This window comes from Primulina huaijiensis, chromosome 6, assembly GCF_012295235.1.
Source record: "Primulina huaijiensis isolate GDHJ02 chromosome 6, ASM1229523v2, whole genome shotgun sequence".
In the NCBI taxonomy this organism is placed as follows: Eukaryota; Viridiplantae; Streptophyta; class Magnoliopsida; order Lamiales; family Gesneriaceae; genus Primulina; species Primulina huaijiensis.
In genome coordinates this window covers 21,795,645-21,819,959 of record NC_133311.1, presented here as the reverse complement: position 1 = coordinate 21,819,959, position 24,315 = coordinate 21,795,645, and the positions used below count along the sequence as shown (strand labels likewise).

The 24,315-nt window shown below is 34.4% G+C and overlaps 3 protein-coding genes across 15 annotated transcripts; 1 reads left to right on the top strand and 2 right to left on the bottom strand.

The window, feature by feature from the left end:
* Window positions 1-6,148: 6,148 nt before the first annotated feature.
* Window positions 6,149-13,744, top strand: LOC140978320 (topless-related protein 1-like). 6 transcript variants are annotated; one of them, XM_073443249.1, is made up of 26 exons: window positions 6,149-6,320; window positions 7,000-7,137; window positions 7,256-7,435; window positions 7,511-7,624; window positions 7,705-7,863; window positions 8,166-8,343; window positions 8,420-8,543; window positions 8,808-8,917; window positions 9,005-9,173; window positions 9,284-9,393; window positions 9,505-9,574; window positions 9,666-9,739; window positions 9,817-9,912; window positions 9,992-10,087; window positions 10,188-10,315; window positions 10,399-10,633; window positions 10,715-10,873; window positions 10,965-11,051; window positions 11,159-11,305; window positions 11,549-11,659; window positions 11,759-11,938; window positions 12,116-12,244; window positions 12,348-12,443; window positions 12,566-12,757; window positions 12,839-13,005; window positions 13,185-13,744. In XM_073443249.1, exons 2-26 carry the CDS (start codon window positions 7,058-7,060, stop codon window positions 13,405-13,407), a joined length of 3,414 nt encoding a protein of 1,137 aa, XP_073299350.1. In that variant the 5' UTR covers window positions 6,149-6,320; window positions 7,000-7,057; the 3' UTR covers window positions 13,408-13,744. The 6 variants fall into 6 exon arrangements, with proteins under 6 accessions (XP_073299350.1, XP_073299354.1, XP_073299351.1 ...); XM_073443253.1 differs by having other exon boundaries at window positions 6,150-6,320; window positions 9,008-9,173; XM_073443250.1 differs by lacking the exon at window positions 6,149-6,320 and adding an exon at window positions 6,392-6,516.
* Window positions 13,745-14,915: 1,171 nt separating this feature from the next.
* Window positions 14,916-17,249, bottom strand: LOC140978319 (triphosphate tunnel metalloenzyme 3-like). 6 transcript variants are annotated; one of them, XR_012175555.1, is made up of 3 exons: window positions 16,577-17,249; window positions 15,258-16,017; window positions 14,922-15,177 (listed from the first exon to the last, which is right to left on the bottom strand). XR_012175555.1 is itself a non-coding variant. In XM_073443248.1 (2 exons), the coding sequence occupies exon 1, from the start codon at window positions 17,191-17,193 to the stop codon at window positions 16,579-16,581; it is 615 nt and encodes a 204-aa protein (XP_073299349.1). In that variant the 5' UTR covers window positions 17,194-17,249; the 3' UTR covers window positions 14,916-16,134; window positions 16,577-16,578. The 6 variants fall into 6 exon arrangements, 3 of the variants coding, with proteins under 3 accessions (XP_073299349.1, XP_073299348.1, XP_073299347.1); XR_012175556.1 differs by having other exon boundaries at window positions 14,927-15,384; window positions 15,871-16,017; XR_012175557.1 differs by having other exon boundaries at window positions 14,928-15,177; window positions 15,871-16,017.
* Window positions 17,250-17,882: 633 nt separating this feature from the next.
* On the bottom strand, window positions 17,883-23,734 carry LOC140978636 (pyrophosphate-energized vacuolar membrane proton pump 1-like). Of its 3 annotated transcripts, none has more exons than XM_073443830.1 (8): window positions 23,383-23,734; window positions 20,874-21,448; window positions 20,410-20,792; window positions 19,899-19,985; window positions 19,438-19,768; window positions 18,929-19,339; window positions 18,763-18,822; window positions 17,883-18,339 (listed from the first exon to the last, which is right to left on the bottom strand). In XM_073443830.1, exons 1-8 carry the CDS (start codon window positions 23,639-23,641, stop codon window positions 18,136-18,138), a joined length of 2,310 nt encoding a protein of 769 aa, XP_073299931.1. In that variant the 5' UTR covers window positions 23,642-23,734; the 3' UTR covers window positions 17,883-18,135. The 3 variants fall into 3 exon arrangements, with proteins under 3 accessions (XP_073299931.1, XP_073299934.1, XP_073299932.1); XM_073443833.1 differs by lacking the exon at window positions 23,383-23,734 and adding an exon at window positions 21,609-21,687 and having other exon boundaries at window positions 17,884-18,339; XM_073443831.1 differs by lacking the exon at window positions 23,383-23,734 and adding an exon at window positions 21,560-21,651 and having other exon boundaries at window positions 17,884-18,339.
* Window positions 23,735-24,315: the final 581 nt, after the last annotated feature.

Sequence of the window (24,315 nt, the reverse complement as noted above, 5' to 3'; positions counted from 1 at the left end):
GCTAGCTCAAAAAAGGAGGATTGTCCAAGTTCATATATGAAACTCTCAGTGATTTTATCGAACCGATGTGGGACAACTAACACACCCTCTCACGCCCAAGAATGAATATCTGGAGCGTGAAGTTTACAAATAACTCAATTATGGACAGAACGGGTGTCTCAATTATAAGCAATCCAACACATAACGGTAGAACATGAGCTCTAATACCATGTTAAGATTGAAACTTGGACCTAACTCAACCCCAAAAGATAGCTCAAGATGGGAGGATTGTCCAAGTCCATACATACAACTCAAATAAATTTTATCTAACCGATGCGAGACAAGGAACAGTTTTGAGTACCTGTATTCCTCATCCCATGTTGCATTAATAAAAATTCGAAGCACAACAACACATGTAGGATGAGGAGAAAATACAAAAAATCAAACGAGTTTTTTATTATTTAGTTGATTTTTTTCTAGCCGCATATGTTGAATCCATGTAACTATTTAGATCATGCAAACTAGAGACCAAAATTATTTGTGGTCCCTAAATTCGGTCTCTAATGCCATCGCCAATAAGTGTTTTTTAAATTAAATTGGTACATGATGTCGTTACTCAATTATGTGTATTGGATAAACATTCGTGCTAACGTAACAACTTGTAAATCACGATAGTCAAGTAAACTACATCGAGCAAATCAAACAACTCGAACACTTTTTTGAGATAAATACAGATGTCAAACAGAAAAACCTGCCATTTGAAGAGGTGAGGAGTGGCGGGCTGGAAATCCTCACCCCAATATGGATTGTTAGGCGAGTTGACCTAAAAAAATAAAATAAATTAAAAAAATCATTATAATTAATTTAAATTTTCATTTCATAAATAAATATTTATAAAAAAATGTCAATAAAATTTTTAATTAATGATTTCACACGTCAACATTTTATACAAAGTAATCAATACAAAAAATTCACAACATTTATTAAAAAATACATGTTTCAACATAAATCTATAATATAAAAAATTTATTTTCTTTACAGACCCGCGGTCCAACCCAAGCTCGACTATGCCCGCGACTTGCAATGGTTGGCCCGTCTTTAAATTGGTTGAAAAAAATTTAACCCAACCTACTTAAATTGTGTGGCGGGACGAACAGACCCGACGAACTCAAACCAAATTTATGACTCTAAAGGTAAAAGTGTGTTATCCACGTGGTGATGTGTGTATAATTGTCGATCATCCAAAATAAAATCATGTAATTGATTGTTTCGACGATATAAAAATGACCTAATTAAATAAAAAAAATTGCATTTATTTATATGTCATTTCTCAAACGAATTGAAGTTGATAACAATAAAACTTAAATTATTTTTAAATCGTACAACGACGACTCAAACATCATTGTTCGATCGATCTCCAAACATGGTTCATATAATTAAATACTCCTAACGAGTTTCATACAATTAAATAATTTCCGGTCACAAATTGGATAAACACGCATTTTTATTTTGAGCGTTAGTTTCATACAATTAAATAATTTCCGGTCACAAATTGGATAAACATGCATTTTTATTTTGAGAAATTCATTTTAATCCATTATAAGCTTATTAAAATCAAACGTAGCTTTCGAAAAAATAGTCTTATCTGGAGACCCATAGTAGATCCAATTATATGCTTATTATATACCACTGAGCACATAATTAAATAAAATAATATTGGACTGGAATTGTGTTGAAGCTGTGTTTTAAGTTGACCTACAATATTACAAGACTTGCCTCACGGGGCTATTCTAATTCAACTACCATCCAATTTCGTTTGGTAAGCAATTCACATTATTATTATTGTGGTCTCTATTCTTATATANGAATGCGTCGAATATCGAACCGATCAAGATAAAACTGTCCACTAAAAAAATAGCAAAAGTCATGTAAATTTTAGTGGACAGATTTTCGTTCTCAATCCCATGTTCCACGTAGTGTTATTATTAAATTACGCCAGCTTTTTCCGTATATTTATTTATTTATTTAAATTTAAAAAAGAAATATAGGATAGGTGGGCCTATGCTAGTTTTGATATTGAAGCAGGGAGAACCACACACGACCATAAATATGAACAAAGTTTAAAATATTAATGGCATAATTCTTCTACTTTTCTGCGTATTATTTTATTGAAAACGCGAATCTGACACTGACAACTTAACATTGTATTCGTTCCCTGCCGAGACGAAACTCTCACTTTCTCGCGATATTTTTAGATGAAATCTCGTGGTATTTGATATTATTGCTCTAAATACATATGAATATAAAATACTGCTATTTACTATTTATAATATAATAATCACGAAAGCAAAGAGTGTCGGGTAATGCTCAACTGAATTGTCGAAGTGGTAAGGTAGGGCCCACAAGTGACAGTAAAAAATATTTATAAAATATCCGCTCAGCTAATAAAGTGACTGCGCACCAATCATATCATAAAAATTAAAAAGTGAGTCTCATGTGAAGAGTCAACCCTATCCATATTCACAATAAAAAGTAATTCTCTTTGCATAAAAAGTAATACTTTTTCATGGATGACCCAAATAAGAGATCCGTCTCACAAATACGACCCGTGAGACCGTCTCACACAAGTTTTTGCCAAAATTAAATCACTTATTTGGATAGAATGAGTCCGGATACTGATTAATGAGCATATTTAAATTAAATATTATAACAACATAAAATTTCATGTGTACATATTAATTTTATTTGATTTATTTATTAAAAAATTTATTAGTTTTTATTGTAAATATAGACAATATTGATCTGTCTCAAGAGTAAAGATTTGCGAGATGATCTTACAAGAAACTTACTCTTTAAAAAAATATCAGTTTTTGCTTTCAAAATATTCATATTGCTGAGTTTCTTAAATTCATATTATGTGTTAGTTTTTTGATTGATTTAATTAAAATCTAAAATATGATGGATCTAGATTAGACTTCTACAATAAAAAATTATTTTAACATTATAATCACACATTAATCAAACTTTACTCAATTTTCGGTTTTCTATTTCTGTTTTGAAAAACTATCAACTTGTAAATGTAATTACTTTATTTATTAAAACTTAAAAGAAGAAGAATGTTGCAAACATTCTCTCATAACTCATTTAAACAACTCCAAATTTTGCTGTTAATGGTTTTATATATGATATGCATTTATACAATCTAAACATATTTTTAAAATATAAATATATAGAAGTTTTTAGTGTACGAAATGGCCCATTTAATAAGAACAGCATGCATAAAATGTTTAGATGAAAACAGCTATAGAACAATAAATAATTTATAGATTATTTAATTGTTTAGATGGAATATTAAATGTCCCAACGGCTCGTGGTTCGAAAACATGACACATTCAATACCTATTATTGTATTAAAAAATCTGATGAAATTTAAGAGGTTCGTTCACTTGCATGGGTAGCCAATAAATAATTACATAAATATTAGATGGGGAACTCTGAAAAATTATTTTAGAAAAACTTAGGCACATTAGGGCATCTCCAACCCTATTTTTCATCTTCTATTCTTTTTATTTTGAAAAACCTTTACCAACTTATATCCTCAAAATATTATTAAATACTCTATTTTTTTAATTTATTTCAGTTTCGAATATACATACACACACATATACAATTAATTAATTATATAATATATTATTTAACTAAAATTAATTATTTCGCTAAACATGACACAACTATACGTGTATTCGACTCGATATCTTTAAAAAAATACATTTATTTTGTCATAAAATTGCAAACAAAAGACAACATTCATCATACTAGCATAAAATATAAATCAAGACAAACATAAACGACACATATGATTTAAAGAACAAAACATTAATGTCATTGTTTGAACCTGACAAACCGAAGTATGCATGCCATATCCATAACTCGTAATCTGCTATGGCCTCCAAAATGATTGTTGGTTTTCCGCTACGACCAGCATATTGTTCAACCCAATTTATTGGACATTTTTTCTGCTACGACTAGCATATTAGTTCAATCTCATGATTGCAATGACCTAAAAATGTGTTTATCTATATTGTTGTGTGTGTGTGTGTTTTTTTTATTTTCGGTGATATGTCTAGTATTGTCTACTTTTTTTATGTCTAAAAATATCGCATGTTTATCAATTTAAATTATGCCAATAATAAGTGTGTGTAATAAATTGTGTTATGTATTTATTTCTCATTAAATTGTTCATTAGTTCCATTTGATAACTATTATAAACAGTAAATTGTAATTAATTCATTAGAAAAATAAAACAATTATAATAAAATTTCAGAATTAAATAATTCAAAATAAAAAATGGACCAAAAAATTATTTAACATTAAAAACAATTTAAAAAAATTAAAAATAAAAACTGGCCAAAAATTTTAATAAAACTACAAAAGGACTATATTGCAATTTTTAGAATGTCAATTTTGTAATTATTTCCATCTCCTACTCAATCATCTATATGAATAGTGGTACTCCATAAATGGAGAATCACTATTGCATGCTCTAAAACGGAGGAGGAAAATAGAGCATTGTTTGAGAATATTTTCTCCTCTAGAATGGAAGAATCCTTCGTTATATTATAGAGGAGGGTATTTGAGATGCCCTTATAAATGTCAGTATGTATAAAAATTTCAACGTCGATTGAAAAAAGATATACACACACAACACACACCAATGGTCATAAGTTTAATTTATTTATCTAAACTTTTTCGGACGAAATTATCAAACATGTTTGCATGTTAATGCATTGAATTGAAGGGTTATCCAGTGCATATTGAAGGGTAACAACTGTGGGTTCCATCGAATTCAAAAAAATATTATATTCAGATTAATTTGAAATAAAAAGCATTACATAAAAAACAAATATGTCAATCCATAAAAAAAAACAGCATCAAAGTTGAAAGAATTGTTTAACATAAAATTATTGTATAATTGAAGATTTGTGTGCTTCATATTTAAGTGTTGTGTGCAGTGTTGCAACATCTAATATAACATGCAGCAGAATAATCCAACACACAGAGCTTTATGTAAATGAATTAAGACACAAGCAATTATGTTGTCTCAGGACAAGAGATTAACAAAAAAATAGTCAGTTTACACACGAAAAGAATACTGGTAAACAATAAAAAACTAATTTCCTCAACACAATGAGAGAGTATAGTGCTTCTCAAACTTTTATCACTAGAAATAACTAAATAACAATTGATGCAAACTTATGTGAAACCGAAATCAAGGCCAATAAACAACTCTCTAATAATAACTTTGATTAGATGTTGTGATTGACACTTCAACACAACACATATTTCTCTAGCCTTACTCTCCCCACCCTCTTCCGCAACTTTTATTTTTTATTATATATAAATTTTATTTGACCTATAGTTACTTTTTAGTAGAGATGCTTACAAAACATGAAAAATAGATTTTTATTAAGAAATATTTTTTTTGAAATAAAAATATTATATTTAGATATATTATCATTAACAAAACTCTTGATAAACTTTATTTTGATGCATATCTTTATTAAATAAAAACATCTATAAAATAAATAAATTTTATCTTTTATGGCAAGACATTCTTTAATTTCAAAACTAAACTCTTTTTTAATTTTATTTTCAAGACTAACTCATGACCACAGCACAATAATGACACCCTTATTTATATAAATATCCAATGGACCATTACAAGCATTAAATGAATCACGATCTTACTTTACCAGACATTCAAATTTTATGTTTCTAAATAATTTTTTAAGCATAAATTTTTTATAAAATCGTCTCACGAATCAAAATTAAACTCAAAGATTTGTGACGATAAGTGTTAATATAACAAATATTTTCTGTCTATACTGTAAAAAAGAACAAGGATAAATTATATTTTTTCAAATTAAATATTAATTAATTAAATTATATTGGTATTGAAGACAAATAAAAAAATAGCCCGGCTGAGAATCCCGAGCCGAAAACAATAATAAGGGGGCCGGCTTGATGGGCCCCACCTTGATTGATACGTTAAAGAACCTCTTAAAAATAAGCCAACTCACGTATCGTAGTTATCAAAATGATAAGTACACGGACTTATCATTTCCACTATTTCCTAACCTCTTAGTTTTTTTTCCAATCAACAACGATAGAATGGAGAGAGAAAGTAGAGAGAAACTGACAGACCGTGTAAGTAAATGTATGTACGTATAATACATACAATCAGTAAATGTAGAGAGAGAAAGCAAGAGAGATCCCTCTCATCTTCACCCGGGGTTCGCCGTTTCTCTCCACAGATCGATCTATCACTTCCCTTTTGGAAAGTATACTCTCTTACCTTTGTTTCTCCCTCTGCATATATATTTATATATATGTGTATCGGTGTGTTGGAGCGTGTGTGTGTGTGTTTTTCAAAGGGGATTCTGGTGTTTTTTTTTCTTACCACTGAAAAGTGGAAAACTTTATTTCTTCTCCAAGTGTAGACGCATAATATTGATTCTTGACTTCGCTTTTTAGGGGGTTTGTATCTTCTTTTCTCATTTTTCCATTTGCTTCCCTTTTTCTGTGCATCTTGGATTCCTCTTGTTGTTTTTTAAAGTAGCTTTCATTTCTCTGATCCATTCAATTAACCTCGGATTTTTTCTTTAAAAAACTTTTTTATTCGTATTTTTGTCGGTGCATGTTCCAACCCTTGTGTTGATACCGAAGGAAAATAAGGATTTTTTTTTTGTTTTTTGAGTTTTCCGATCGATGATGACATAAGATCTAGGTCTATGTTACGTCTTGTTGATGAATTTTTTGCCTGGTTTTATTTTTGAGTGCTTTTTCGTGGTAGTTTGATATTGCATATTTTCTTGATATTTTGATTCTTGTGTCAAGCAATTATTAAATAGATGCTCTGTTTGATAATTAAATAAGTCTAGTGGTAGGTTATATGACCCTCTTCTTTTATATTTTATTTGATTTATATTTATATTTAGTATTTTTTCGTGGGTTTTACAGATCTGCGACTAAATTAGCATTTGAAAATTTCCCCTGGCTTGAAGAAGTGTTTGGTATAATGTCTTCTCTCAGTAGAGAGCTTGTATTCCTGATCCTACAGTTCTTGGATGAGGAGAAATTTAAAGAGACTGTTCACAAGTACGTTGTTTTTTATTTTTTATTTTTTATTATACATGTGCCCATGTGTGTATTTTTTCTTCTCTGGTTATTTGTGATGGATAAGCTTTTTATTAAATAGAAGTGTTCCTAATTATAGGCTTGAGCAAGAATCTGGATTTTTCTTTAACATGAAGTATTTTGAGGATGAAGTGCACAATGGGAACTGGGATGAGGTTGAAAGATACCTTTCCGGTTTCACCAAAGTGGATGACAATAGATATTCAATGAAGATATTTTTCGAAATTAGGAAACAGAAGTATCTTGAAGCTTTGGATAAGTGAGATTTTACTTTAATTTTGATGAATTTAAATGGAGTGCAACATTGAAACTTACATGAGTTTGTCATAATCAGGCAGGATCGGTCCAAAGCTGTTGAAATCCTTGTTAAGGATCTTAAAGTTTTTGCATCTTTCAATGAAGACCTTTTCAAGGAGATTACGCAGCTGTTGACATTAGAGAATTTCAGGTATTGATGAAGTTGTTATTTGTTGATGTTTGCCATTACATTTATTGGAATGCCTTTTATGCAAGTTCATTGTTGCTTAGGGAGAATGAACAACTATCAAAATATGGAGATACAAAATCTGCCCGTGCCATTATGCTGGTTGAACTGAAGAAGCTTATTGAAGCGAATCCCTTGTTTCGGGACAAGTTACAATTCCCAAACCTCAAGAATTCAAGGCTCCGTACTCTCATCAACCAAAGGTAGACTTCTACATGTGACAAATAAGTAGTCATAAATTGGGTTTTCTTTGTTGCACAACAATTTTAGTTGCTGATTATGTCCCATTTTCTTGATATGGTAAGGAAATATATTTCATATGCGTGACTTGGAGTAAAGTTTGTCTCAACAGTTACACGGTGATTTGAAATGCTCCCCGAGTTTAGTTTCTTGTCACATTAATTGTTGATATTATATTATACCAGATAAATTCCCATTGTAGGACTCATATTTTCTAGTTATCACTTCCATGCAAAGAAGAAACTTACACCTGCTAGTTCTGCAGCTTAAATTGGCAGCACCAACTTTGTAAGAATCCTCGGCCAAACCCGGATATCAAAACTTTATTTGTGGATCACTCATGTGGACAGTCAAATGGCGTTCATGCGCCTTCTCCAGCTAACAATCCTCTACTTGGAGCAGTACCAAAACCTGGAGGCTTTTCTCCTCTGGGTGCACACGTGGTTGGGATTATTTTCTGCAGTTGTTATCTTGTCTTATAGTTACTTCTTGCTTACCGACCTGTGATTGATACGGCAGCCATTTCAAACAACTCCAGCCTCAGTTCAGACCCCTCTTGCTGGTTGGATGTCGAATCCCCCCACTGGATCTCATCCGTCTGTTTCTGGAGGACCTTTAGGTCTTGGTGGTCCATCAATTGCTGGTAGCTCTCCTTTTGAATTTAGAGATCAAAAACTTGTCATGGAGTTTCACATGTTGAAGATTACATTTAGACTGCAGTACTGTTGAAAAATTGTATTGGAAGTAGAATAATTTTCCTCTAGAACTGTGGAAAGAAGTTGAAATTTTGTTATGCGGACTTTTGACATTTTTTTCGATGCTCTGATTTCAAGCGATAATGTGAATTGAAGTATTTTCCTACTATATGTCCCTGCTGTTCTATTAAATAGTTATGTTCTTGTTGCAGCTGGCATGAAGAATCCAAGAACTCCATCTGCAAATCCTTCTGTTGATTTTCCATTGGGTGATTCTGATCATATAAGTAAAAGAATCAGGCCTATGGGAATTTCTGATGAGGTATTTGGATAAGTGGTAGATACAATCGTGTGCCCTGAATTTTTTTCCCGATAATGCTTTCACATTGTAATCTTTATTTTTGTTTAGCAGGTAAGTCTACCGGTAAATGTTCTTCCTGTATCATTTCCCGGGCATGCACATAGCCAGTCTTTCAATGTGCCAGATGACCTTCCCAAGACCGTGGCACGGAATTTGATCCAAGGATCATCTCCCACAAGCATGGATTTCCATCCTATCCAGCAGAGTCTACTTCTAGGTTTGGTCTCCGAGAACACAACATCCTTGGACTTTTTTTTCACAAAATTTTGACGTGAAAAGTTTAAAGATTTTTATTCTCTTTACTGTCTTTGTTTTGCTATAATCCAGTTGGTACTAATATGGGAGATATTGGATTGTGGGAAGTTGGTTCAAGAGAGAGGCTGGTTCAGAAAAACTTCAAAGTTTGGGATTTGAGTGCATGTACAATGCCTTTACAGGTGCCCACCTATTCTCATTATTAAATTGATTTCCGATATCCTAAAATTTCATCCCGACTAAATCTTTAAGGCACTTGTTTTTGAAACACAAAGTTTTGTTGTTTATCTTAGGCTGCTCTCGTGAAAGATCCAGGGGTCTTGGTGAATCGTGTGATTTGGAGCCCTGATGGTTCTTTGTTTGGTATTTGAGATTAAAATAAAAGGATGCGTATACTTAGAAAATTAATGGCTTAATATGACGTAAATCGTTGTTTATCTGTTCTTCCATATAGGAGTTGCATACTCCAGACACCTTGTACATATTTATTCATATAATGGAAACGATGATGTTCGTCAGCATTTGGAGGTATAGTCCAGTGTTCTTTTTTATTAACTTGAAGTTTCACTTTTATAATTTTTTGGCACCAACTGCTGCTATTGTAGATTGATGCTCATGTTGGTGGAGTTAATGATCTTGCATTCTCACACCCCACTAAGCAGCTTTCTGTGGTGACATGTGGGGATGATAAGCTCATCAAGGTTGGTTAAAGATAAATTTATGTACTTTTTTTTTAAAAAATACACTGATATTAGGGAACAATGTATCGGTTTGTTCTAGGTTTGGGATGCCACAAATGGTGCAAAACAATTTACTTTTGAAGGTCATGAAGCTCCTGTATATTCTGTTTGCCCTCACCATAAAGAGAGCATTCAGGTAATGGATCCATCATATTACATTTATTAAAAAGACGAGGCATAATCATCTTGTTTTTTTGAATTTCCTATTGATTATGAAGCCTTTCCATGATCTTCAGTTCATCTTTTCCACGGCTTCTGATGGAAAGATTAAAGCATGGTTGTATGACAATTTGGGATCTCGAGTTGATTATGATGCTCCTGGTCGTTTTTGCACCACCATGGCCTATAGTGCTGATGGAACAAGGTCGATCACCTGCTACAAGGATGATATCATGTGCAATTGTTTCTCTTTCGACCATATTTTAAGTTGGCAACTTTATTGTCCAGGTTGTTCTCTTGTGGGACCAGTAAAGAAGGTGAATCGCACATTGTTGAATGGAATGAAAGTGAAGGAGCCGTCAAAAGAACGTATCAAGGTTTCCGAAAACGATCTATGGATGTTGTGCAGTTTGACACGACTAAAAATAGGTTCTTGGCTGCTGGTGATGATTTTTCCATCAAAATTTGGGATATGGACAATACTCAGTTGTTGACCAGTATTGATGCTGATGGAGGTCTTCCTGTGAGATTTCTTTGATTATGTGATTTTATATGCTTGTGTGAAAGTGTGCGTGAAATCTTATTTTACTTGTACACATTCAAGGCAAGTCCTCGGATACGCTTCAACAAAGATGGGAGCCTGTTGGCTGTTTCTGCAAATGAAAATGGAATAAAAGTTTTGGCAAACACTGATGGTCTTCGATTACTACGCCAGTTTGAAAATCTTGCTTTCGATGCTTCCAGATCATCTGAAGCTTCAAGGGTATTTGCTTCTATTGTTTAAATATCTTCAGAGCCACCTCACTGAGTTGATAATAATCAAAAGCTTTTCATACTTGTTTATCGTGTGGCAGCCCACGCTAATCCCAATTCTAACATCTCCCAGTAGTGGTGCTGCTAGCCTTGCGGACAGGGTTGCCTCTGCTGGTATCCCTGCAATGGTATCTCTTGTTTTTCTTTCTGCGGGCATATTTTTGTCAGTTTTAGCTGTATTGAAGAATTTTGTTTATCGTCTTTCATTCATAAAATATGTCTGGGTTAATGTTAGAATGGGGATGCAAAAATTCTTGGAGACGTGAAACCTAGAATAGCTGATGAAACTAATGACAAATCAAAGATTTGGAAGCTCACTGAAATTAGTGAACCCTCACAATGTCGGTCGTTGAGACTCCCTGAGAATCTAAGAGTAACAAAGGTGAATCCTTTTGTCAAGTGCATTTCTTCATCTGATATATTTATGTATTTATTTATTATTTATTATTTATTATTATTATTATTATTATTATTATTATTCGATAAGATAAATATTCATTAAGCACTTCCATTAACGACCGTATGTATTTACCTATTCCACCCTTATTGTTTTCACCCATATTAATGTACCTCGATTAGCTTATATGTGTTTGGTATAACAAGGTTTTTCTTGTGTTGATCTCAGATATCGAGGTTAATATATACTAATTCAGGTAATGCTATACTAGCCTTAGCTTCAAATGCGATCCATTTACTTTGGAAATGGCAACGAAATGATCGTAATTCAAGTGGAAAGGTAGGAGTTGGGCCAAATTTACATCACAGCATTTCAAAAAGTTGATTCAGCTACATTTGGAATATAAAATCATCTTGATATCGGGCATTTCATCTGTAGGCAACAGCTAGTGTTTCACCTCAATTATGGCAACCATCAAGTGGCATTTTGATGACAAATGATATCACTGACACGAACCCCGAGGAGGCTGTTTCTTGTTTTGCTTTGTCCAAAAATGATTCTTATGTAATGTCAGCATCTGGAGGAAAGATCTCTTTGTTCAATATGATGACTTTCAAGGTAACATTTTACCGAGTATTTCTTTGCTGTATTTGGTTATTGCACTAGATGTAGCCATCCGTCACTTGGTGTATATCACCAATTGTAGCAAACAAAGAGCCTGTATATATAAATACACACATTGTTTTTACAATTCGCACATACTCATTTCTCTCTATTTCTTATGGACGAGGTCAGACCATGACAACTTTTATGCCTCCACCACCGGCAGCAACATTTTTGGCATTTCATCCCCAAGATAATAATATAATTGCTATTGGCATGGATGATTCTACTATACAGATATATAATGTTCGTGTAGATGAGGTATATAACATCAGAGCACTTAATAGTTTGTTTTCTGGTGAATGGTATTCTTATGCCTAAACGTTGAGAGTCAAAGTGGTCTTATTAATCTCAAATTTTACAGGTCAAAAGCAAGCTTAAAGGCCATTCTAAAAGAATTACAGGTCTGGCTTTCTCACATGCATTGAATGTTCTAGTTTCGTCAGGAGCAGATTCTCAGGTGGACGACTTTTATTATTTGGCCTTTATTGATTTTTTTCTGAAGCTTAATGGTGTTGAAGATTTTTGCGAGTCATTCGCCCATCTTTATTGAATTATTCTTCTAACATCGTTCCTCTCCAGCTTATTGTATGGAACTCCGATGGATGGGAAAAGCAGAAATCAAAATATTTGCAACTTCCTTCTGGAAGATCACCACCAATGTCACAATCTGAAACACGCGTCCAGTTTCATCAGGACCAGATGCACTTTCTGGTTATACATGAGACTCAGCTTGCTATATACGAGACAACTAAATTAGAATGCATAAAGCAGGTATATTTTACCCCATGAAAACTTGATCAATGAAAACGCATTTACTTGCGAATATTTGATTTGTAATTTGTTTCATTTCAGTGGATCCCACGTGAATCAGCTGCCCTTATATCTCATGCTACATTTTCATGTGATAGCCAACTGATATATGCCAGTTTCCTGGATTCTACTGTCTGCATTTTCACCGCTGCACACCTCCGCTTAAGATGTCGAATAAATCCTACTGCTTATCTCACTTCAAGTGTCAGGCAAGTTTGTCAAGCTAACGAATTTCGAAATATTTACATTATAGTCTCGACTGAAAGATCTTCTGAATAAAATAACAAATTAATTTATTATTTCAACTACATATTTCACCTGGATTTTGAATTTTGTTAATTTATTTATCTTTAATGCCTCGCCTAAAGCATTTTTTTCTTTCATCTAGCAATTCAAGTGTGCACCCCCATCACCCACTTGTGGTCGCGGCCCATCCACTAGAACCGAACCAATTTGCATTAGGTTTGTCGGATGGTTCAGTTCATGTTATTGAACCCCTTGAATCTGAAGGCAAATGGGGCGTGCCACCACCCAATGAAAACGGGTCCTCGAGTAGTGTACCAAATACGCCTTTAGTTGGAGTCTCTGCTTCAGATCAGGCACAAAGATAATCTATTGGCTGTCAATGCACAAACTTTACACAACCCACCTCCCTTCCTACAGTGTGTTTCTTTATCTATTGCATTGTCTATATTTGGTAGTAAACAGCTTCCTTTTTGCAAATTAAACTGATAAATAAACATGCATCCGACTGTTAATCGGACTGTTTTGTTTTTGGCATTCTGTTATATACTTCTCTTTGAAGACATGCGGTTTAGGGAGCTGGACTTGTAATTAAATTCGGTCTGTGACTCGAAACATTTTGATTACTAACAGTTTGACTGAATAGATGTTATGTAAGATGAACAGTTCAGGTAACTTCAATGATCGATTTTTTATTTTTACATCGATGATGAGATATTTGTGTTTCATGTTTCTCGAACACACTGCTTTTTATTTGGCATCAAATTCCCGTCTTAGAATTTGTTTCTGGAGAACTGATTTTTTAGCATTTCGATAGATTTTATGCCTTGTCGAGATATTCCACAAGTTTTGCTTCATCCCACGTTTCGTGTCGAAGCTGAATGTTTAGTCTTTTACGAATCATGGATTGAAAAAGAAGACTTGTCAGCATGAACATTAAGAGAAATGAAACATGTATATGTTCCATGGCACAAGAGAATTTAGAGTTTGCAACTAAGTTTATCTTTTCTTCGTTGGTTGTAGTTAATACATGAGGTTTTGAGGAATAGAGAAAAAGAGATGCTGTGCTGGAATCATTAGGAGATAATATTTGCCAATATCGGAGAAGTTCGAAGGTCTAAGTAGTGAAATTATTATAATAATTGAATCGGAATGTAAGCAAGTTTGATGCAAGAATTTTTTTAACGTTTGTCCAAACCATTTACTCAAAGCTACATACATTCTGCGACAAGGGTATGCCAAACGTCCTTTGTTTACAAACGACACACAATTTCCCTAGGTAAGTTTTAATAAATTAGATAAGCATAATGCTTCAATTTTTTCATCTACTTTCTTTTAGTATTTTTTTTAGATTATCCATAAAATAATGTTAGTTAAATTTACCAAAATATCATATGAAATAGAACTTTAAAGTTTTATTACAAAACGGGGTCGTGTTCATAGGAAATAATCTGTAGGCAAAAGGGATAGAGAGAGGATTTAAAACCTGTCTATTATGATGCAACCTCTGTGACTGTTGTTGATGCTATGTTTCTTGCCATTAGCTTCGGTAGACCAAGAACTTGAATGATGTTCTCGATAAGACGAAGAAGATGAAGTTCTTGAAGAAAATAGCTTTCATTTTTTTAATAAAACGTGTCTAAATAATTAGTTTTTTCGTTAAATTGTTGTTAGAAAATAGAAGGATTTGATCTTAGTTTTGGTGTTTGAAAGCATGTGGTGATGGACGAATTCGTTGGGCTGCCAAGTAACAAGGAGAAATAACTTTTCCACATAAAGATTTTTTAAGCAAATTATTTGAAACAAATAAAACTTATTTCATGGGTTTTGAGTGTGCATCAGAAAATTATACTATAATGCAATCAAGTTCTTGTAATACATATAAATCTAATTTCACTTTATTTAAAAGCTCCAATCTCAGTCTTCACCACATTAACAAATAACTCGTTTAACTTTTACAAGACACCAGCATTAACATATTCAACATCGATACCTACATAACATGTATCTATTTAGTATACGCAGATGCAGCACTTCTTTTCATCTGTTTGCACCTCGTATCACATTCTCCTTCCTCACAAAATCTGCTAGTGTCTGAAAATTGAATGGTGTACTGACCTGGCAAAGCATCCCCCAACCTGCAAGTTTATGAAAACAACATTTTATTTGGACTTTCGACATTAGCAATTCAGAAACTGAACAAATGGAATGGTTTAACCTGGAAGAACTAAGAGGACAAGAAGGAGATTCACGGAAGCAGCGCTGACCAGCTTCACACAATCGATCTTCTGTTTTTGTATTCAAAGTTGAAAACGACACCCCTTATAGCAAGTAGATTCATCTAACTTTGAGAACATGCAAAATATATAATCCCATTCAAAGATTACAAAAATTGGGAAGACTACAGTAAAAATGTGCAGAAAGTTTCGAATTTCTGTAAATGTCAGCCAAACCACTTTATGCTAGTCAGATACAGAGTACAGATCAATTTGAACGCATATGATTACATATCATTGAAAATTTCTAGCAAAGATTACAACTAGCTATTGGAAGACTAAGATTAATTTAGATATAAACAAGTAAACTTGAGACTTGAAGAGCAAATTCTGGCCGCTACGAATTAATCTCAAGATTCAGATTCCATATTACGAAAAGTAGACAAATGGGAAGATCGGAAGAATACAGGATAGGAATAAGAAACAATATTTCTATTGAAAAAATTAACCTTGTACGGTATACTACATGTCTACACTCACACTTTATTTCAAAGGTCTAATCTCAACATTTACTTTTACAACAGCAAACACAATAAAACTTAAATGGATGCCTACACAAACATGTATCTATTGATTCACACTTCCCAACCATTTCAAAACCCTTGGGCTGCTTGCAGGTCAAAATACATTCTTGGATGTTACAGAAGCCATTTCCAACGTGAAACAGAACAGTGCACTGATTCCTCAAAGTATATCGGCCTCCTGCAATAGCATGGACACACAAAATTTCATATGATGCAATGGACAGATACTGACCGACAATATTTACAGCAACAATCTCAATTACGTCCAATCCTTGCATGCAAATTCTTCTAATCTCTAGATAAGAGGGAAAATTAGAGATACAATATCGTTAGATAGCAACAATTGTGTCCTCTGTTTTATATGATTGTCCATGTGGTGTGGAGATTGAACTCAATTAAAGGTGCCGCTTCGATTGCTTTCGATTTACAGGTTTTGAGAGGTACTATATCGATTCTACAATTGCCATCATAATCAAAGTTATGTGTTGGAACAATTATCAAAGATAGTATCGATCATTCTCTGCGTTTGTCTATATAATAGCATCGATCATTCTCTGTGTTTGTCTATATACCGGAAGATGTGAGTGTACACTGTTACCATCACAATGACATATATTCAGAGTCTTTTACTTAATTGTTTAAAGTTGGCAATTCAGAAATAACTCCCAAGCTAATGCATCGAAAGAATCAATGACTTACCTTTAAAGCTGAAGGTCAGGAAAAAAAACAGAGTTTACCCTCACAGAGGCAATTTTCGAGCTCGGAATATTGCAAACTTCGAGACCTCCGAGTACTTATACTCAATCCCATTACTCTTCAACAACCCTTCAAGTAAATTCTTAGCAATCTCCGGCTCCGGCGTCTCACATTCAATTTCATAACAAGTCCCGAAATCATACTGCGTTTCATCCAGCTCCAATTTCAACCCGTTCCACTCATAAACAGATCTCACATTCCTGAAACCCCCCAAACACACCAGACCCTCGTCTTCTGTGACTTCAAACTCCTCCTTCACCCGTCGAATAATGTCGGAGGATGAGTCGAAGCGGAGGAGACGCCAGGGCTCCGCAGCGCATTGCCGGGCGATGATGGGATCAAAGGGCTCCTCTTGTTCTTCTATACGGCTGATTCCGGCATATATCTTGGGTTTGGATTTGAGAGAGAGGATGCAGCGGCAGTCGAGGTCGTAGAAGCGGAGGCGGAGGGCGGCGAGGTTGGAGGAGAGCTCGGAGTTGGGACCGTCGAAGAAGATGTTTTCTTGGAGGTGGGTTTGGCGGTGGTGAGGGGAGAGAACGGTGGAGAGGTGCTCGTGGGCGGCTGAGGAGAGGAGGCGGAGCTTCACTTCAACTTCCATTGTGAGCGGCGACAGATTTTCAGCTCATAGATAATACGATAAATGTCACGCCAAAAAACGAATATAGAACTTTTTTCTTATTAGAACTTACGAACTTTTAATATCATATTATAAAATAAATAAAACACATCGAACAATGGAGATCAAGAATATTCCCTATGCTTAAATTAAAATTATATAAAGCTTTTATTGTTTATATATTACCTGTATATATCGTTCCAATTTAGTACACAAACTTTTGGGCATGAACAATCATTGTTGTTAAATTAAATTAAATATATATAAAAAGACGTTCTGTAAATCTTTCTAAAAAATGTTTTTTTTATATAATATTATTATTATTTAATTAAAGTCGAGAATTCTATATTAGTTAATTTTTAATTGATTTAGTTAAGCTTTATTTAAATTACAATTAAAAGTCATTACATGAGAACTTTTTAATCTAATCAGGTAGGTTATTTTTAAGTCTTCTGGGACGATTTAGGATGCAACAAGGTTTAGTTGTTCTTAGAAAAGACCACCCTGCGCATAGAGTTTTGGCGTGTGCTTGACTTCAAAATTCAATTGTTGAGCTAAATCTATGTTTTTTTTTTAAAGTTAAATCTATGTTTATTTGAACAAAAATAGTTGCAGAAATTACGAAGTCAACATGAAAAACATTAGTATTTTTTTTAATTAAGAAAAACAGTAATTCTAAATGGTAACAAAAAAGGAAAAAAAATATGTATTTGATATCTATCTCACTCTTGTCCTGTGAAGGATGCTGATTTGCACTAACATACTCATCACAACAATTATCATAGTCAACTCAACAAAGAGTAAAATCACATCAGCTATAATCTGACAAAGAAAATTCTGATTCTCGTGAGAATGGACTCGAAATATCAACAAGAAAAAAACTCAAGTGAAAAATAATTCGAAATGATTGGTGTTTCTCTTTTCTCAGATCTTAAACAGCAACCCGCCATGAGCGGCGAAGAAAGGAGCAAACACAAGCGATTCTACTGCCATAAGTTTGATGAGGATGTTGAGCGATGGACCTAAAGTGTCCTTTAGAGGGTCTCCAATCGTATCTCCCATAACGGCAGCCTTGTGCGGTTCTGATCCTTTCGGTCCAAGGTTTCTCGCATGCGCAGATGCACCAGCCTGAGAGGGGACAAAATTGGAGTTGAAGCTGAAAAGGTGATCTATTATCGAACTTTAGGATAATGAAATAAGCGAGTGGCGCAGTTCAATCAAAGTTAAAAAATGCAATTCAATCAACTCAAGGCTCAAGCTCAAGTCATGTTTACATGATTTTTCATGTCACTTAAACATAATACTTTTCCAATGATCATATTTGAAATTCAAACATTTCAAACTCCCTCATATAAGTCAATACACACCATACATGCTAGTCTGACTTTGAATATAAACAGACTATTAATTCAAGTTCAGTTGTATGGCAAGTCGAGTCAAGCATGATTAAATCACATGTTTAAGCTCCAACCGACTTGTGCGCAAACTTCTAATTTGAAATTCAGATTATATAGTGAACTTTATTTACTACTATTAAAACAAAGCGCTTACCTCAATGTATTTCTTGGCATTGTCCCATGCTCCACCAGTGTTGGAGGCAGATATTGCAATCTTAGAAAGTTAACAAGGGAATAAGAGTTCAGTGTTGTAGTCAACGTAGCGATTAAATCATTAAGCCTTAAAAAGTTCACTTCTAGCACAGATCCAAGTCATGTACCTGGACACCAGAGACAAGGGAACCGGCAAGAACACCAGAAAGCGTCTCAAAGCCGAAAAATACTCCAACAATGAGAGGAGTCAGCATGACAAGGGCGCCAGGGGGAATCATCTCCTTAAAAGATGCATCTGTTGAAATCTGGACACAAGTGGCATAATCTGGCTTCATGTGGCCATCCATAATGCCTGGAATAGTGTTAAATTGCCTACGAACTTCCTCCACCATTTTCAAAGCAGCTATACCAACACTCTTCATGGTCATGGCAGAAAACCAGTATGGAAGCATTGCACCGACGATTAAACCAATGAAGACTTTGGGTGTTAGAAGATCAACAGTCGTAATGCCTGCACGGCTCACAAAAGCACCATAAAGTGCAAATGAAACAAGTGCAGCAGATCCAATGGCAAATCCCTGAAAGAAAACGCAAAGGAATAAAATAAGATTAGAGCGCAAAACAGATATCTTCATGTTTAAAGTATTAAGACGGTGAACAAAACAGAATATGCTACCTTCCCAATAGCAGCAGTGGTGTTCCCAGCAGCATCAAGGGCATCTGTTCTCTCTCGAATCCTGTGGCTCATGGCAGCCATCTCAGCTATACCTCCAGCATTATCACTTATAGGACCATAAGCATCAATGGCCAAACCAGTGGCAATTGTGCTCAGCATGCCCAGAGCGGCCACTGCAATACCATACATGGCAGCGAAGGTAAAACTAACAAAAATGCTAATTGCGATAGCAAAAATGGGGATTATAACGGATTTATATCCCAAGGCAAGGCCAAATATGACATTGGTCGCAGCACCAGTCCTGCACGAATCAGCAACTTCTTGCACGGGGCTGCATACCAAAGTTCAGAAAATGGAGTTGGAAGATAATTGAAAGATAAAAAAAACCCATGGAACAGATGGAAAACTATGGAACAAAATGATATTTGTCAAAGGAAAGAACAAAAGAACTGTGATAGCACCTGTAAGCATTGCTGGTGTGATATTCTGTAACAATTCCAATGATGAGCCCAGCCCACAGCCCAACGGAAACACAAAGGAATAGTTTCCTGTCGTGTTAATGAGTTGTATAAGAAAAAATTTATAGTAGTTATGCCTTAAACACGGTAGTTGTGAAAGATATGAAGAGAAGCAAACATGAGAACTAATGGTGATGAGATTTGTACTTCGTGGTGGAGAACAATTTAGAATTAATGGAAACTAACTGGACACTAATTACATGAAAAACATAAATTCTAGAATCTATATACATTGAAGACTTCATTTCATGTCAACCAAATCGACCCCCCTTTTTAGATTTGTGAGGGAAAAGCAACTACTCGGAAGCAAATATAAGGAAGTTGACCTCTTCAATATAAGATCGTCTAAGAATATCCCTATAGTTGCCAGATGTTAATAAAAGTCCAAACAGATAAACAAGAATTTCTTCGCAACCAGGGTCCATTTCAATTTTCAAAGTTATTAGGTGCTTACCAGTTCTTCACAACATTTTGGGTTCCAAAATTGAAGATAGTAAAGGTTGATGGCACACAAGTCCACGTAACAATTGCAATTCCCAGAGTCATGAGAATGGTGGAGATAACAAGTTGTTTCTTTAATGATGGTTCAATCTCCTTGGCAACCTTGATTTCAAAAAAGTCCTCGGTGGCGAATAGGGTCGTTATCAAACAAACAAGAATTCCCATGGAACTAATGAGCAGAGGGTAGCACATTGCAGTGAAGTCGTGAGTTATTCCAAAAGAGGATATTGAAGCCACGACAAGTGCAGCGCATGAAGATTCGGCATATGAACCAAAGAGATCAGACCCCATTCCAGCAATATCTCCGACATTGTCACCAACATTGTCAGCAATCACCTGCAAAACAAAATGAATATTTTCGACCATTAAATCTCTTGATAAATAGCACCAACTTTTCAAAGGTGTGCGGCATCTTACAGCAGGATTTCTGGGGTCATCTTCCGGTATGTTTCTTTCAACTTTTCCTACAAGGTCGGCACCAACATCAGCAGCCTTAGTGTAAATACCGCCTCCAACTCGTCCAAACATAGCCATTGACGATCCACCAAGACCATATCCAGTAATTGCCTCAAAAAGGCCTTCCCAATCATCTCCGTAGTAGATCTTGAATAGATTGATAGTAATATACAGAACCAAGAGACCATTTGCCGCGAGGAAAAAACCCATAACTGCACCAGATCTAAATGCGACAATAAAAGCTCTTCCGACCCCTTTCCTAGCTTCCAATGCGGTCCTTGCGTTTGCATAAGTCGCAATTTTCATCCCAAGGAAACCAGAAACGACAGAGGTAATTGCACCAAGCAAGAAGGATAAAGTACTGAAGATTGCAGTTACGACAGCAGGCTTGCACAACTTCTCCTTGTCATACGTGCAAGGCTGGTGCTTTGTGCTGAAACCCTCAACTGATCCCAGGAACAGGAAAATGAGAATTGCAAAAGCAACCATGAAGACACCGACATACTGATACTCAGTGAATAGGAAAGATGTAATACCTGGTATGCAAAAAATATATTTTAATCTCAGGCAAATCAAAACCAATCATGCTTAACTCATTTGTGCAATGATTATACTACATTATATCAAAATAGAATGCGAACCCATACAAAAACAAATCGCTTCGATGGTCCAAATCAATAAATTGCACATACGCACCTCTGCTCGACTGCACCTGCAAAAACCGTATGCTGACGCAACCAAGTGCAGTCAAACAGAATTCAATACCGATCTTGCTCCAAATTGAATATTCCTATATATATATATATATATATATATACACACACACTTCGGTGTTAACCCTTTTTCTAAAATTACAAAAAATATTTTATTTTTTATTTAATAAAAATGTCATTAAACCTAATTTTAGTAAAATTTTCATCTTATCTATCATATCTACCACATCCTAATAAAATATTTCTTAAACTATATTTTGAACTTTTAAATTAAATAATCATATCATTCCTAGCACAAAAAATATCATAAAAAACATTTTTATAGTTTTAAATTTTAACATAATATCTCAAATTAACGAAAAATTATTCAATAATAAATTTTTTTAATACACATGCATACATCACATACTAAATGACAACAGATATTCAATCCAAGGATCTAGGTAACTTTATAAAAAAAGTTAAGTTTCCGTGCATGGGAGATGAAACGTAAAAAATCAGGTAAATAAAACACCCGCGTTCACACGACATCATCTTCTCACGTGCTTCAACAAGGCGTGAGTAGAAATATCCATAATTGTCAGATGAAAGCTAATTATAACAAAATTTTGACTTCGATACACAATCAATAAAGTAATAGGATAATCTTCCCTCGCTGCACGTAAAAATCGTACAGAAATTAACTAATGAAGGTACGTTCAACAACGTCCCCAAAAGAACGGGGCATTGAATAATTTCAATAACGGAGACAAGAACCTCTCCACCAACACATCAAACCAAACCTCACACCAATATTGACACTCGTAAAACCCTAATCCACCTCTCTCCGTGAGCCAAATCCTCCAAAATAAGATTTACCATAAGATACTTTAACGTTTATAAAAAATTTAAAAATCCGAAATAAAACGAAAATTCATTCGACTGGTAGTTTTCAATTAATATCTAATTATAGACTGAAAAAAAAACCTTCGTCATGAATTTCGCAGAAAGTTATGGTACGAGATTCGACATTATATTCACGTAAAAACAACATTGTAAACTCTAAACCACTAGAACGGTGTATTTCATTATTTGAATGTAGAAGTATAAGAGGATGCGCAGGTTTAAATGAAGAAGCACAGACCTGAAAGTGGGAAAAATTTTAAAATCTAAATTAAGGCAATTTATGTTTGTAAATTATTTTTTGTGGTTTATTTATTAAGATGGTTTAAGAGCTGTTGAGGAAGACACGTCACAGGGTTTTACATTAAAAAAAAATCTTTTGAAAAGACATTAAAACATTTTCTGATGTAAAAGGGTGGAAATTTTTTTTTTTTTAAAAAAATATATATTATTCTTTTTTTATTTAACTAGAGGGAAAATCGACTTCAAAAACAATAAACAAGCATTTACGTATACTTTTTTAAACGGTCCCCGCAGCAAAACAAATTCCAGGAGCAGGTTCAGAAAACCTGAAAAAGTCTCTCTTCGACTATTCATCTTATTCCAGCGGTTAATCCAAAAATCATATCTGAAATTCTAAAAACCTGATTTTCTTTGAAAGGAAGTAATGCAGCAACTTCCTACTAAAACTTTGAGGTTTTTTACTCTTTCAGTACCAAAACAGAGAAGCTCACATAAAAGCTGAGGAAAATGAATGACGTCCAAAGCTCGCAACACATTCTACTAACGCATTTCAGGTAGACATAAAGTGAACATGACAAACTTTTAAAAATCAGATCTAGCGATATAATATTGAGATCTAAAGCTACACTGACCCTCGGAGATAGCGTTCTGGATTTCGACGCACGTCTCGACAACGTTCTGGTCGTTGATCCCTTCCTCTTCCTCTATCAAGTAATCACCGTGTGCATTCCGAACGTTCTTCACAGAATCCGAGACGTCGCTTTCCAACGAGAGTTTCACGCGCGAGACCAGTAACCATTGCACGAGCGAGAAAACGATGCCTATGACAGCGCACACCGGAATCACAATCTGTGTCCCCAAATCTGGAAGCAAAGCTGAAGACGACTCCATCCTCTCCGGAACCTTAACTGCACTCGCCGGCGAAAATGAAGCGAATGAAGAGTGAATCGAGAGTAAAAAAGAAGGAAACTATACTACTGTAACGAATTTGGGGTGGTTGAGGAAGGGTGAGTCCCTGGTATTTATAGCACGCATTCTGAGTAATATTCCAAGGAGGTGGAGTGTTAGGGTGCGAGCAAGTCCACCACATCTGCATTGTGTATCCACTAAGCTTGTCCGTTAGGATTTGGGAAGTCTTTCTTTGTGCATTTTTTTTATCTAATGAGTAGCATGCATCGACAGAAAATATTATTGAAAAGCAGTAGTTGTAGATTTCTAGTCATAAATTATTATTTTTTACCGTTGACAATAGTAAAATGGCAAAACATTGATAATTACATCAACTGATAAGATAATATCCTTAGGATAATTATTTAAACTCAACCTAGCATATACATTATTAGATAAAAATAAATTTCGTTCGTATTAATTTAATTAGTTTATTGATAATTGCAAAATATTTTAATAATTACTATGTATATTTTTATCAAGTAAAGAGTCCTTCGCCATTCGCCAATGTAGGGTAAAATTAATTGCATCTATTTAAAATTGGTTAAAACTTGTCCTTTCACACCACAAATTTTACATCGAAATCCTATCCCATACTAGCTTCTTTAAATGATTTT

What these genes read in the sequence shown, in the direction of transcription:
- LOC140978320 (XM_073443249.1), top strand. Translation starts at nt 7,058, where the DNA reads ATGTCTTCTCTCAGTAGAGAGCTTGTATTCCTGATCCTACAGTTCTTG. An exon ending in GGGATGATAAGCTCATCAAG is followed by an intron (nt 9,913 to 9,991) that starts GTTGGTTAAAGA and finishes GGTTTGTTCTAG; the next exon opens with GTTTGGGATGCCACAAATGG. An exon ending in ATGCTGATGGAGGTCTTCCT is followed by an intron (nt 10,634 to 10,714) that starts GTGAGATTTCTT and finishes TACACATTCAAG; the next exon opens with GCAAGTCCTCGGATACGCTT.
- LOC140978636 (XM_073443830.1), bottom strand. Translation starts at nt 23,641, where the DNA reads ATGGAGTCGTCTTCAGCTTTGCTTCCAGATTTGGGGACACAGATTGTG. An exon ending in ATGACCCCAGAAATCCTGCT is followed by an intron (nt 20,793 to 20,873) that starts GTAAGATGCCGC and finishes TTTGTTTTGCAG; the next exon opens with GTGATTGCTGACAATGTTGG. An exon ending in CCACTGCTGCTATTGGGAAG is followed by an intron (nt 19,340 to 19,437) that starts GTAGCATATTCT and finishes GTTTTCTTTCAG; the next exon opens with GGATTTGCCATTGGATCTGC.
- LOC140978319 (XM_073443248.1), bottom strand. Translation starts at nt 17,193, where the DNA reads ATGGAAGTTGAAGTGAAGCTCCGCCTCCTCTCCTCAGCCGCCCACGAG.